General features: G+C 38.5%; 1 protein-coding gene across 3 annotated transcripts in view; it reads left to right on the forward strand.

Annotated features, from left to right (window-relative positions):
• The window catches only part of MICU1 (mitochondrial calcium uptake 1), a 181,929-nt gene that overhangs the window by 90,207 nt on the left and 76,666 nt on the right, over positions 1-15,056 (forward strand). For all 3 annotated transcript variants that reach the window (XM_028151351.2, XM_028151360.2, XM_054728692.1), the window contains 2 exons: positions 11,191-11,273; positions 14,804-15,001. In XM_028151351.2, coding sequence (XP_028007152.1) covers positions 11,191-11,273; positions 14,804-15,001 — 281 coding nt within the window. The remainder of the gene's footprint in view (positions 1-11,190; positions 11,274-14,803; positions 15,002-15,056) is intronic.

Here is a 15,056-nt window from a genome sequence, read left to right on the forward strand (position 1 = left end):
GAAACTTTAGCAAACATAAGACTTGACTTTGCTGTTTATATTCCAAATTGAGATATAAGTTGTTGTGTCTGAAGCTGCCACTGGGTATGTTGGTTCTGGGGCCTCTTGGGAAGGACTCTGTTGCAGGCCAAATTTGATGTTTTCAATCTGCAGCCAGTACCAGTGGAGAGAAGAATGTGTTTATTAATTAATATATTTTCAAACAAGCTTGGTTTCTTATAATTCAGAATTTACATATTTGTATCCCCCCTTATTCTTAAGTCATAAATTATATTACTTTATACCTCATCTCCCTGATCAAGTTTGATGGAATAACTTGAAGAATTTTCAACATTGGCCATAGCATTTGTATCAAATAGAATATTAAGTATTTACTAAATAAATACTCATTAATAAAATAAATTCAGATTCATTCTAGGCAAGGTAAAGAAACTGTTAATATAGAGTCTCTAATCCTTAAAGTAATTTTATAGGATTTGACTGAGACTATAGAAGAATGGTTATTAATGACTTAATTCTCAGCACTTACCGACTGCAACATTAGCTGCTGGTCTTAAATCTAATAATAGAAGTCAGAGATTTTTCTCTATAACGTGGTACAGAAAAGGGTCATCAAGATTTATCTAGGATGCTACATATTATTTATTGATTTGCATCTCTTTGCTAATGCTAAGTTTTACTAGATAATTATAATATAATTTAGACTCTGGATTTTGGCCATTGACAATTATGAAATATTTATGTTGTGCTCTTTGTCTTCATATGTGTCCTAACTAATGTTATTAACCCTGTGGGCTAATAACATAAAAACAATCCTAGAGAGAATAATATTCATAATAGATGAATATTAAACATCTTCCTTACTATTTACTATTAATCTTTGAAAAGCTGTTAGAAAAATCTAAAGCAAAAAAATGCTATAGCATGGATTCTGCTCTGATGTTATCTGAAGCTGGCCACTGGGTATGTTGTTTCTGAGCCTCTTGGGAGGAACTCTGGTGCAGGCCAATGTTACACACTGCCTGTGACTGGCCCTGTTTGGAGCTACAAAGCTATCCACAGTTTGTGGCTGCCCCTGCTGGTTTGATTCTAGTCTGCTCTGCTCTGGGCCTGGGTGTGCATGGGAAGGACCAAGCTGTATACCAAGGCCAGCTTTCATCAGCACTGGGCCTGGGAGCAGGTCAGCTAAAGACCCAAGGCATCCCCGATCTGCCTCCCTCTGCCTCTGCCTGCAGGCTGCCTATTAGGCTTAATTAGTGAAAAGGCCTCTGCAGTCCTGGAGTTCATGAGGTAGCTTCTCAGTGAGTCACCAGGTAAGGGCGAATGGTGTTCACCAGATTGACACAGGTTCACACTCAGTGCCAGTGCAGGGTGGGAGTCCACTTAGCAAAAGTCACCAGGTTGACCAAGTCTAGCTGACACCCCCTGGGTACTCATACATCTTTGTGTTGGGGCAGGTTCTCAGGGAGTCATCAGGTGAGGCCAGCAGAGTTTATCAGTCCCAAATAGAGCAAGATTTGGCCATGTGAATGGAGAGCTCTGCTCCAGTCAGGTGTACAAGGAAAAAATGGCCCCATCCTAGAGCCACACAATTCAGTCTGTCTCAGATTCTGCCAGGAGCCAAATCTCAGTAGGGCAGGGCCTCTGGGAGTTGAGAGGGCACTAGTGGCTCTTCCGTGAAGGGTAGGTGCTGGTCAGGCTTAGGCGAATGTGGGATGAATGGCCTCTGTCCCTTGTCCCTGAACCACACAACTCAAATTGTCCCAGATTCTGCCCAGACCTTGGCAGGACGGAGCCACCAGGAGTCAGGAAGGAAGCGGATCTCCCATGAGGGGGAAATGCCAGTCAGGTGTGCAAGGAAAGTAAGAGGAATTGCCCCTGCCCCAAATCCACACAACTCAGTTACTAACACTCCCTGAGTCTGCCCAGGTCTCTACACCCCAGCCTAGGCAGCTCACTCCTCAGCAGGGTACAAGCTCCACAGGGTGGGGTGACAGGGAGTCCAGAGGGTGGAGCTATTGATCCCCCAGGCTGGCGGAGAGTTCTACCCAAGAAAGGTGGCATCTGAAGTGTGGGAGAGGGCTCGGCACTGGGATCCTGGCGGTTGTTCCTTCAACTCTCTCCCCAGAACCACAAACACCAGTTCTCCTGGTGTGATTCTAGTCTGCTCAGCCCTCCCTACAGGAGCCAGGGGGCAGTGGCTGTGAATGTGGTCTTGTATTGGCCCTTTAAGAGGGAACCTATCTCTAGCTGACTCTGGTCTCTTTCTAGTAGACAGACTCCCTGCCTATTTTCACAGCCAGATGTTAACTGGGCACCTCTTCCCGGCTCTGGTGCTCTGGACTGTGGAGCCCAGCTTGGGGTTGAGACCCACTCTTCTTAGAGGGAACCTTTTTGCAGCTGAGATATCCCTCCAGGATCTTAGCCGCCGCCTGTGGGAATGGGGCCGGCCCTTTTTGAGTCTCCACCCTCCAGTCTCAGTGTGGCTTATTCTGTAAATCCTTGGTTATGAGACTTCTCTTCAGCTGGTCTTCAGTTGGTTATTCAGGATGATTGTTCTGTAATTTAGTTGTAATTCTAGTTTGGTCCTGGGAGGAGGTGAAGGTAGATTCCACTTATTCACTGATATCTTGGATTCCCTATAAAGAATTTCTTTTAAAAAATATGCTTTGTATTGATTTTTAAGGAGAGAGGAAAGGAGAGGGATAAAAAGATAGAAACATCGATGAGAGAGAAACTTCAATTGTCTGCCTCCTGCATGCCCCCTACTGAGGATCGAGCCCATAACCTTGGCATGTGCCCTGACTGGGAATCAAACTGGTGACCTCTTGGTTCCTGAGTGGATGTTCAATCACTGACCCACACTGGCTAGGCTATAAACTACCTTGAAGTAGGAATTTTATCGTGTGGTTTTGTATCCCCAAAATATCTGACACCATATCCTACTAATAGTCATTTTTAAAGTATTTGAAAGAAAGGATATTTGAGATGTGGCTTCCCTGAGTTTCTTCTAGTTAGAAAGGAACCTAGTTCATCTCCATATCCTTGACTGCAGTGTCAGAAGAGCCTCAGTTTGCTTGCTGCCACAGTCTTTCCTTCATGTCCCTAGAACAAGTGGTAGAAACTTTCCCAGATTCCAGCCTCCTACAATTCTTCTGGTAGGAATTCAGGCCTCAGTAATTGATGATGTTTCAAGACCTTTGCTTATGGTCTACAAGCCCCATTTTTTTACATCAAATGTATTGGTCCATCTACTAGTATATAGCTTACCTTTCCCTAAAAACCAAAACTTAATAATGTTTGCTTATGCTTAGGCTTCATTATGTGTTGCTTACCTATTCCTGAAACAACGTTAGAAAATTCTTATGTGTTGTCCTAGGGAATTTGAGGTTACAAAAAGGAAGTTAAGGCAAAAAATAGTGATTTTTGATGGAATGGTTTGCCTAATCGCTGCCCCTTCTAGAGAAGATATTCAGCGCAGTATCTGGCACTTAATAAGTATTCCATGTATATATTTGTTTGATAAGTAAATATCCAATAATTTTTCTGAATAATGATTTTAGTATGCATACTAAAATTTTATATTGCTCCAAATATCCTTTGCCTTCTGCCTTGCACTTAAAACGGTTTTGAAGTAGTATTCTCTATGTATATAGACATGATGAAAGGTAGAAAATTTTGACAATACCTACATTTTTCTATTTGAACACTAAACTGAAAAATAGATTTTGGGTGAATGCCAAACCTAGTCACATGTAAAGAGGTGCCTTCAATTTAATGTAGATTAAATAAATATCCAAGCTCTTTATTAAAGTATCTATACAGTAAGTTGTATCTTGGCATAAGCTGTCACTTTGCCTAGTATTGAGCACATGGAATGGAATGAAACTACATAGAATGAAATGAAAGCAGATGATTATGGTTTCAGATCTGTGAAGACAGAGGTGGGGGTCTGTCACAAAGGTATATGTCAATTGGCCATAAAAATAGTAACATGCATTTGAAGAAAATAAATCCTAAAGTAGAACATGACCTTAACGCAAGGGTAAAGCACTGGCATTCCTTTTAGAATTGCTCTCCTGGGAACTCTTGGGGAATCTAAGCTTTTTGACATCTCTGGCATTGAATACTCTTCCTTAGCACAACTGTCAGCAGTGTAAGGAAGAGCAATTTAAATGAAAGACTGTTTCTGGCGGCTCTCAGAAGGTCATCAGTAACTGAGGATGAGATACAGCTCAAAGATGAGTTATGCACTATGGACTAGAAACATCAGCTATATCTATTTCTTTTCTTCAGGTGTTAAATTATAAATCTTTTGAGACTCAGGGCTGAAATGTATTTTCTGGAATACATTTCTGAAATTTCCTTCTAAGTACAGCAGTACTTAGAAGGAATAGTGTTCCGTGAAAACCTTGCTAAACGAATTCAGAAAAATTTCAGTTTTCTTATGAAGTATTTAAACTCAGGTTCTTGACATTTAGTGTTCTATATTATTTAGAAAACTTTGCCAACTGACATTAAGTAAATAAATCACACTGACAGGCAATAAAGAATGGAGCCCTCTTTGTAGCCATTGTAGAGTCTATATGTAATGATAATTAGCTCATAGTACCTGTCTCATATAGTTTCTTTCATTGGCTTAAGATTTTCAAGTAAAAACAAGACTAAGTAACTCTGAATTTTAAATGTGTTCTAAGAAAATACATTTAATTTCTCTGTGCCTTTTTCTTATGGTAAGAATTTGTCAGAGTAGAGACATAGGTCTTCTAACCAGATCCTTCCAGTAAGTGCTGTTAGGAATAGCAGCTGAACTCCTTATTCCCCACCCACACCTGTTCTAATGGGGTCCTGGCTACCCTCTGACTGACCAGTAAATCACAGGTTATGGGTTTGTCTAGGAGCAATACAGAGTGTATGCATCATGGCTGTACCTTGCATTATGGGCAGCTTTACCTACTAGGTCTGCCCTACAGTTATGCTAGCTTAGCTACAGTTAAACTTGGGCTCAAAACTACATGAGGTGATCAAAGTCTTTCCTAAATTTAGATCACTTTCAAAGGTCTTAAAGGACTCTAAGAAACTGGGATAAATATTAGAATCGATGACCTCTTTTAAAGGGACAATTAGCTTTTTCTTCTCTCATTTGACTACCAAATCCATATTGTATCTAAAACCATTTGTGCATCAGAATTAACTATTGGAGCCTAGCTGGCGTGGCTCGATGGTTGAGTGTTGACCTATGAACCAGGAGGTCACGTTTCGATTCCCAGTCAGGGCACATGCCTGGGTTGCAGGCTCAATCCCCAGTGCAGGGCATGTAAGAGGCAGCCGATCAATGATTCTCTCTCACCATTGATGTTTCTGTCTCTCTCTCCCCCTCTCCTTTCCTCTCTGAAATCAATAAAAACATATTTTTTTTAAAATTAACTATTGGAGTAACACAAATTTAATTGCCTAGATAGTATTGGTGAGAGCATATATTGTCATACCTTTTTAGAATCTTGACCATGTTTATCAAACACTTTTGTAAGTGTTTACTCTGGCCCAGCAATTCCATTTCTATAAGTTTAAGCTAATAAAATTATTGTGTGTATAATGATGCTGATGATTAAAAAATAAATTGGAAATAACTCAAATATCAAACAGATGGCTAAACAAATTACAATAAATTTTGCAATGAAATGCAGTGTAGCATTTAATGTATGTAATGCAGAGATTCATTAGCGTAGGGAAATGTTCACATGTATCGATGAGTCAAAACATACATGTCTTATTTCATTTTGGGAAAAGAAAAAGTGTATGTGTCCTGTTATTTGTAGAAAGGATAACTCATTCCACAATTAACTATATTTAGGATACTGTGCTTAGGGGAGTCATTAGTTATCTGAAGTACCCCAAAGGAGGGCTATTAGGATGTTGAAGCCTGGAAATAAGCTCTAAGAAACTTAATAGACACATGAGAATATGTTTTTATGTATTTAGAGAGCTATCAAATAAGTGAGGAAGCAGATATATTTTTTTTATTTCTCTAAAAAATTAAACTATGAGATGTGTAAGAGCTGCACAAGTTTAGATTTGGGCTCTCCATGAGATAAAAAGCTCAATTAATAATCCCAACCATGGTTAGACTTCAGAAGTGATGACCTTCCTCTCATAAATAACCAAAGGCTATGTGATCATCCTTAGAAATTCAGATTGAGGTTGATCATTGACTAGAAGTTCATTATGTTCTAAAGTATTTTTCTAATTCAGAGTTCTCTAATAATGCATATTAATTACCTCATTTGTCCTATAGCATCATTTTAAAACAGGAATGGTGCAGGTAGGAATTCTGTGATGGTGTTACCGGGAAACCCCCAGGTGGGTTCGGGCTGCCTTCGCAATGTCCAATAATGGAGGCAGGGTTGACTCATATATAGTATTTATTGAGAGGGCCAGCCAACCAAGAAGACAGGGAGATTACAAGCATCCAAAGTCTGTTTTACAGCAAGGTGCAGGGGACAGGATTATATAGGGAAAATGGACTGGGGTGAGATTGGGAACAGAATGCAATTACATTCAGTCCTGGGGGCTAGCAGAATTCAACTATTGTTCTTAGTTGTCAGGCAATGAGATGATGTCTTGGCTCCTGTGGGGTTGGCCTGACCATGCTTAACAGTTCTGCTTCCTTGCTGGGTACAGTGTACATTGTCCAGAAATGAATCACCTCCTCAATCACTTTGCTCGTGATTAAAGGGAGTATGCAAGTGCACCAGCCTGAGAAATGAAACTTAGAAAAGAGAAAAACAACCCTCTGTTCCCATATATGAAACTTAACCCTCTATTCCTATATGTATATGTGTTTCAGAATTTCAAAATAATATGACTATCTTTCAGATTAATTCAGATGCTCTATCAGATTATAAGTCTCCCCCCCCCACCACCACCCCCAATCATTGGGAGCATCTAACCAACAGAAAATAAGAATCTAACCTATTCTTTTTTTTTTTTTTTAAATTCTCACCTGAGGACATTTTCATTGATTTTTAGAGAGAAGGGGGAGGGGGAGAGAGTGATAGATGTGAGAGAGAAACATCAATCAACTGCCTCCCACACTTGCTGGGACTGGGGATTTAATCAGCAACCTAGGTATGTGCCCTGACAAGGAATTGAACCTTGACCTTTTGTACAGACGACGCTCCTGCCAACTGAGCCACCCTGGCCAGGGCTAACCTATTCATTCTATCAATACTACCAAAAAAGAATTTAAGACATAATGACTCATTATATTGTTGGAAGAGCCAAAATTAGAGTCCTACTCTGCATTTTCTATTAAAGAGCAAAGTAGAAAAATCTGTGCTTCAAAAAACAGTCTAGAGTTGTTACTGTTGTTAACATAGAGTAATAAAAAAATGACACTTAACTAGAACAGACCCTACTGTATCTCCATTTCCTATAGCAAAGATGGTTGTGGAATTCTGAGTAAAAGCTGTATAGTAATGAACTTTGCATGGAATCTTACTGTTTTAATCAGTTCTTACATAGGTTACGATCATTTTGGGATCACTGCATAGAGGTAGATATGTTGTTAACACGGAGGGGAAAGCTTCACTGTTCTCTCTGTAAGTAGCCTGGGATTCAACAGGATTCCTTTCTCAGTACCTTTCTTTGGAAATAGGTTGTTAGTGTAAACACAAGACACTGAAAGCTCTCCAGAACAGCTGGATTTCAGAGTTATTCTGAAATATTACTAACCAAGAAGGGATTTCAGAATTATCCTAAAGAGGAGATTGGGAAGTTCAAGAGAATTGCCTAACGGGATATTCCTGTGCAGCATATTTCACTTAAAGCAAGCTGGTTTTTTGCTTGTTTATCTTAAAATACTTTGACATGATCAGCAGATGAAGACTGAATAGGCTGAGAGAACTACATTGGGAAGAAGGGTGTTCCCTGATGGCTGGGTAAAGCCTAAATAAGAAGGTGTAAGCTGCTCCCTTGACTTGCCTTATCAGTGACCAGTGCATAGGGGCTCAGCCTCTAGAATGTCAGCACATATACTTTACTAAACACTCTGAGTAGCTCCACATAAAGCAAATACTCTGTTTGAAAGTAGTTAAGCCAGGACAAAAAGATAAAGAAACCTAAAGCAATACAGGGTGTGTTTTTTTTTTTTTTTTTGTAAACTGAATTGTATATAATTATAAGAGGATATATGAACTATGATTTGCTAGAGTAACCCATTCAGTCATTTAAATGATACAGGCACATGCCTTCACAGAACTAATAGGACAATTATGATAAAGCTAAAATTTTAAGTACTCTGTGTAACCTCTGTAATCAGTGGAGATAGGAATGAAAATGCTGCTTTAATTCATAGGTAGCAACATACTGACTGGCTCTTGACAAATTTTTTCCATTTCTATTCATTTGGACTGAATTCTTCCCAATGTTGTGATGCCACCTCCTCTGTCACTCCTTCCTTTCTGTTTTCTTTCAACTGCGTTCTACCCTTTCTTTATCCTCCTCAACCTTCAGTCCTCCTTGGGCAACTCCACTTGAGGCTCTTTGCAGTTCACCACACTTATGCTAATGACTCTCAGCTTTAATCCCTCTCTTCCAACTACCTCCTGAACATTTTCATCTGAATATGCTATTGACCCCTTAAATTCAGCAGGTCTGATCTGAACTCATTTTATTTCTCAAACCTTTTACATCTCTTGTATCTCTTGGTTAATGATGTGCCTAGGCCAGTAGCCTAGGCCAGTCATGCCCTCATCCTTTTTCACTCTCAACTCATCATAACTGATTATAATCAAGTTGTATAATTCCTGCCTTGCTATTTCAAATTTGTTTTCTCCTCTCTACTACCATTGCCATCAGCTCAGAACTATTTTTAACACTTATAAGACTTTCAATGGTCTTCTCTGCAGATGGCTCTTGTTTTCCAACTCATCCTTCACTGTAGCCAGGGAAGTCCTTCAAAAATGCCTGCTTGATTGTGCATGCCTCTGCTTAAAACTTTCAGTGGCTTCATATTGTTTGCAGTTGTTATAGTCTCGGGTATCTGCAAGGATTAAGCAGATAATGTGTGTGAGTGAAGTGGGCCAAATGTGAGACAGTGGGGGAGAATAGGAGAGTGTATTCCTCTCTAAAGAAATTCATATTCAGAATTTTTTGAAACGTTTGACAATCCTGTCTGAGAATCTAATGTTGCCTATAGGTCTCCAGTTAGTGCAGCCAAGTCTAAACTGCTGAGCATGGCATATGCAGTGTTTCTTTGATACCAGGTATATCTTTGAGATGAATAACTTGGAACTCTCAGCTATTGCAGAGAATGATATAACCAGTGAGTCATGTTTGTTGTTTTTTTCTAGGTCAGAACATACCAGAATAAAGAGTGTGTTTGTTATTATAAGTACCACTGTCTTCCTTCATATTGGAAGCCGGGGAGCATAATGAAAAGTCTATGGCCTTTGGAGTCAGCCTTGACCTAGGTTCACTTGCCAATTCCGTCACATATTTGCTGTATGACTTTGAGCTAGTCATTTAATGGCTTGGAGCATCAATTTCCTCCTCTAGTTAAAATATAAAGAAATAAAGCCTTGCAGGATTGAGAGTGCAGTATCAGATTCTCAACCGCTTTAAATTTTCCAGCTCAGTGTTTGGCACATAGTAACTCTTCAGTAAAGGATAGCATCTAGACAGGTAGAGAAAATTTAAGAGGCAGCAGTGAATAATATAAAAATCTAATTCCCCCGGCTGGATCCTTCTTAGTAATTATACTTGTGGCCTAAAGAAGAGCAAACCAGTTGCAGGCCATTATCAGGTGAGGCAGGCAATTGGAAGCAGACAGACACATCATTTACCCATGGAACTAAAAACCAGGAGCTTGCCAGCCTCGCTGGCTATCGAGCTGAAACTGGAATTTAAGACTAGAAGTTCAGTTTTCTGTTGACAAATTCCTAACCAAGATGGGGATGTGGACTTTCTACAACTATGCATAATGTCTTAAGCTCTTTTTCACTTTTTTTGTCTACATATAATCTTTAAATTTTTTAGTGAAAGTTATATTAGCTAAAAATTTACTTCAATAGCATGAGGATATTTTATTTTGGTTTGTTCTCTACAGCTGTATAAATTTGAAGTACCAAAGGAATTTTTCTTTATAAGAACCTTTTTTGTTGTTGTTAATCTTCACCCAAGGATATATTTTCCATTGATTTTTTTATTTTTTTTTTTAGAGTGAATGGAAGGGAGGGGAAGAGAGAGAGAGGGAAACATCCATATACGAGAGATACATGGTTTGGTTGCCTCCTTAAATGGTTGAGTATTAAGCCTGCAACCAAGTTATGTACCCTTGACCAGAATCGAACTCTTGACTCTTCAGTCAGCAGGCCAACGCTCTAACCATTTAGCACCCTGGCTAGGGCTATCAGAACATTTAGCATGGTGAGGAAAGAGGGCTGTTGTATTTACATATTATTCTAATGCTTAAGTACATTATGTTTTCATTGATCTAGGGACAATAAGAAAGTCTTCAAGAGCTTTCATCATTTACTTAAGGGAAAGAAAATACACCATCTTTTCAGGCTCTAAAGTTTAGCATAAATTTAACATTTAAGTATGTTTTACTCAATAATTTGTATACCCGGCTTACATGGTTGAAATAGGGGGCTGAACAACTAACAGTATATTTTTCTGCCTTTCCACCGAGCTATCGTGATAATGAGTAAAGTAGTACAGATAATAACCTGTTGCAGAATGACATCCACTGAACTTCTTGTACTTAAAATGGAGAGGCTAGAAAGCAAGACAAAGAGCATTTCAGCTTCTTTGCAGCCGTATGTCTCACCCAGACAGACTTTCATGCCCAGGCAAATGATACTAAAGTAACAGAGCAACGACATTAGTATTACACAGCTAAGAGGATTGTGTCTAAGGAAGCAAAGCAGAAGTAATTAAGAGAATATTGAAACACAGAGATAGACAAGTGCTGTCTTTACTGGCTATGCTAAAATTCTCTTTTGGTTTTAAGGAGTATCACAAAATGGATGATCTAGATAAATAACGTTGGTATTCTATGACTTGATATTTTTTAGTGTTCATCTGCTTTTCTTAAATGACATTTTTTTTGTCAGTGCCATCTAAATATTGGTTTTTTTTCCTCCCTCTCTCTCTTTTCTTCCTTCCTTTCTTTCTTTCTACTTGCAGCTCCTCAGAGAAATTTTGAAATTGCTTTCAAAATGTTTGACTTGAATGGAGATGGAGAAGTAGACATGGAGGAGTTTGAACAGGCAAGTTGTCTTGGAAAGTTCCTTTAAATACATTCATATTTAACCCAGTTTCATGTGCTTTGGAGTTATTTTGGCCTTGGTCAGTAGATTCAGATGCTACCCAATTTTTGAAGTACCTAATGTATCATTTTTCAAAATTACTAACTTTTAACATGTGGGTTTTCTTCTTTTAACTCTAAACATAACGAATTATTTGAATATACGATTAAGGTCAAGATTGCTCTGATTTCCCAATATGAATTCAACTATAATGCTTAGAGGCTAAGTTATGGATATTCAATCATATATTCAGGCCACATTTATCAAACAGCTACTCTTTGCTAGGCAGTTTCAGAATACAAGGATGAATGGCAAGTAAGAAATGCACAGAGACAAATATTTTAAAATACCTAGAGACATGTATTCAAATTTGCACCCTATGTCCATCATACATTTTTAAAAATAAGTTTTTATTGATTTTTTTAGAGAGAGAGGAAGGGAGAAGGATAGAGAGATAGAAACATCAATAAGAGAGAAACATAGATTGGCTGCCTCCTGCACACCCCCTTCTGGATCGAGCCCCCAGTCCAGGCATATGCTCTGACTAAGAATCGAACCTGTGACCTCTTGGTTCCTGGGTCAGTGCTCAACCACTGAGCCACACCAGCAGAGCAGTCCTACACTCTTATATATACACAGTCTACTTAGAATTCGTATTTTACTATGGCACATAAAATGTAGAAACTTTGCAACTATGTACCATTTACCCCTTCTCCATTCTTTCTGCCATAGTTGTCCTATGTATTATATCTGCACAGAATAGTCCTCCCTTATCCGAGGGAGAAGTGTTCCCAGACCCCAGTGGATGCCTGCTACTTTGGATAGTACCAAACTCTATACATACTGTGATTTTTCCTAAACATACATACACTTTGTGGCTTCTCTTTGGCATATCCAAATTGTCCACACCATACTCTTGTGCTTTGGGACTATTATTAAGTAAAATAAGGACTACTTGAACACAGGCATTGTAATACCGTGACAATAGATCTGATAACTGAGATGGCTACTAAGTGACTAATGGGTGGGTATCAGATATAGCATAGATATGCTGGACAAAGGGATGGTTCACATCCAAGTGGGATGGAGCAGGACGGCAAGAGATTTCATCACACTGCCCAGAATGGCATGCAATTTAAAACTTATGAATTGCTTATTTCTGGATATTTTTCACTTAATATCTCTCTCTCTCTCTCTCTCTCTCTCTCTCTCTCTCTCTCTCTCTCACACTCTCTCTCTCTCACTCACACACACACACACACACACACACAAACACACGAAATCTAGTGATATGTACTTTTCAATAAAGTTTTTAACGAAAGAATACTTATAGTTATTAATAGTTTACACATAAGTGTGACAGTATTTGGACTGTGTTATTGTTAATTATTAATAAAGATGCTATAAGAAAAAGATGCTATAGTATTAGTTAATTTTCCCTAAACACACTTTTTCCCCCAGTCACTTATACAAATACTCTGAGCACCACTTTTGAAGCTAACATACAGTTTCCACAATAGCAGAGCTATAAGCTATAATATTTATAGCCACAACAATCATGGTAGGTCCTAACACTGACTCAATATTGGTTCACTGCTATTGGAAAAGTTCTCACTTAGATAAAATGAATTATATATTGCCTTCAAATAGAAGAAGCACTTTTCTGATTATCCTGTATTTCAATTTAAAGTCTAAAAAACTATGCCCAGCCAGTTGCTCAGTGGTTGAGCATCAACCCATCCACCGATTCACTGGTTCAATTTCTGGTCAGGGCACATGTCCCAGTTGTGGGCTCGATCCCCAGGCGGGGATACGCAGGAGGCAGACAGTGTCTCACTCTCAACATTGTTGTTTCTCTTTTCCTTCCTCTCTGTGAAGTCAATAAAAAACATTTTTAAAAAATAAGAAAGTCTAAAAAACTCCAATTTAAATAATTTTAAAATCTATTACATACCTGGCTTTTAAGTCTCCATGTGCCTGAGAAACAAATGTCAACCAATCTGGGCCCTGGCCAGGTAGCTCAGTTGGTTAGAGCGTCATTCTAATAAAACAAGGTTGTGGGTTTAATGCCCCTTTCTGGACAAAGGAATGAGGGCACATACAAGACTCAGCCTATGAATGCATAAATAAGTGGGACAATAAATTGATGTTTATCTATCTCTCCCTTCCTCTCTATCTAAAATCAGTCAATGAATAAAAATGCCAACCAATCTTATTTACATAAATAAAATATGAACCCAGAAAAAATCATAATCAAAACCATTTATGATATTAACCTAGAGTTAGAAGAAAACAGCAATAATGTGCTCTGCAAACAATGAGAAAAATAAGGCTTAAAGAGGTTAAATGATTTGCATAAATTCTACTCTCACTACAGATTAACAGAACCAGACCCCATGTCTCCTGACTAGTCTTTCCATTATACTCTTCCACCCTTTATAGAGCCTGAGACTTTTAAGTTGTCTTAAATAAATATTTTTATGGTCATAGATAACAAGTAAAATAATTAACATTTAACTAAGGTAAATTTGTTGTTACAAATCTTAAGTTTAAGTATTATGCTTTTCTAATTTGGCTATTTAAACGTCAAGGCTACATATATTGTTTATTTCTGTAACATACTTTATTATTTACCCTTATGTATCCAATTTTAGTTATTCTGAATAGCTGTGTTTTTTAGCTTGTAAAGAGGTAGAAAAAATGGCAGGAACTAGAGGGGGCAAAAAAGCTATAGCAATTACCAACTTGCCTCAAAAAACTCTTTATATGTATCATTAAGCCATAGTGTAGTCCCAAAAGTTATCCTTTCTCAAAAAGCTCTTTTAAAACTTCTCAGAGATTGAACTAATCCCCCATGTTTTCTTGGAGAGTTATTTCATACCAATTTTTCATTTTCACATATCATTCTAATAAATGTTATCTCTCTTAGATGTTAAGTATTTATTTGCCTATAATTGTGCTGTCACTCTTCACAACTAGAGAATCAGTAGTGAAAATTGTGGGATTTTAAAAATTTTCCTGAGAAAAGGAAGGTATTACTGTGAGGTTGATGATTATTTATTGTGAGAGAGGTTTTGAGCCTCAAAACAAATATATACTCTTTTCTGAAGAGAGATTTTTAGGAGGGTCCCAATTATAAAAGTATCAGGCATCTGTGTTAGAATCCTGGTGCTGCTACTTGACTTTGAGCAAATTGTTTAACTCTGTGTGTCCCAAATTTCTCATCTGTGAAATAAGGATACTCATAGGACTTCTCTCATAGGATTGTTGTGAGCATGGGGTGGAGAGCTGGTGTGTGCTAGAAGGGGTCAATGGGGGGGGGAAAGAGAGACATCTATAATACTTTTAATACTAAGTAAAGTAAAACAAAAGAAAGAACTGTAGCACAGTGAAGGCAAAGAGTAAACAATCAATAGGCAGTCATTTTTCTTGCTTTTCTCTAGTTTTTCCCTTTGTAATGTTTTTCTGGATGGGGGTTTGCTTCTCTTTAGGTTCAGAGCATCATTCGCTCCCAAACCAGTATGGGTATGCGTCACAGAGATCGTCCTACTACTGGTAACACCCTCAAGTCTGGCTTGTGTTCAGCCCTCACAACCTACTTTTTTGGAGCTGATCTCAAAGGGAAACTGACCATCAAAAACTTCCTCGAATTTCAGCGTAAACTTCAGCATGATGTTCTGAAGCTAGAGGTAGGTATTTCCTGGTCTTCAGGGGATCAGGCACTGTCCATCCCATGTACACAGA

This window comes from Eptesicus fuscus, chromosome 17, assembly GCF_027574615.1.
Source record: "Eptesicus fuscus isolate TK198812 chromosome 17, DD_ASM_mEF_20220401, whole genome shotgun sequence".
Taxonomy (NCBI): Eukaryota; Metazoa; Chordata; class Mammalia; order Chiroptera; family Vespertilionidae; genus Eptesicus; species Eptesicus fuscus.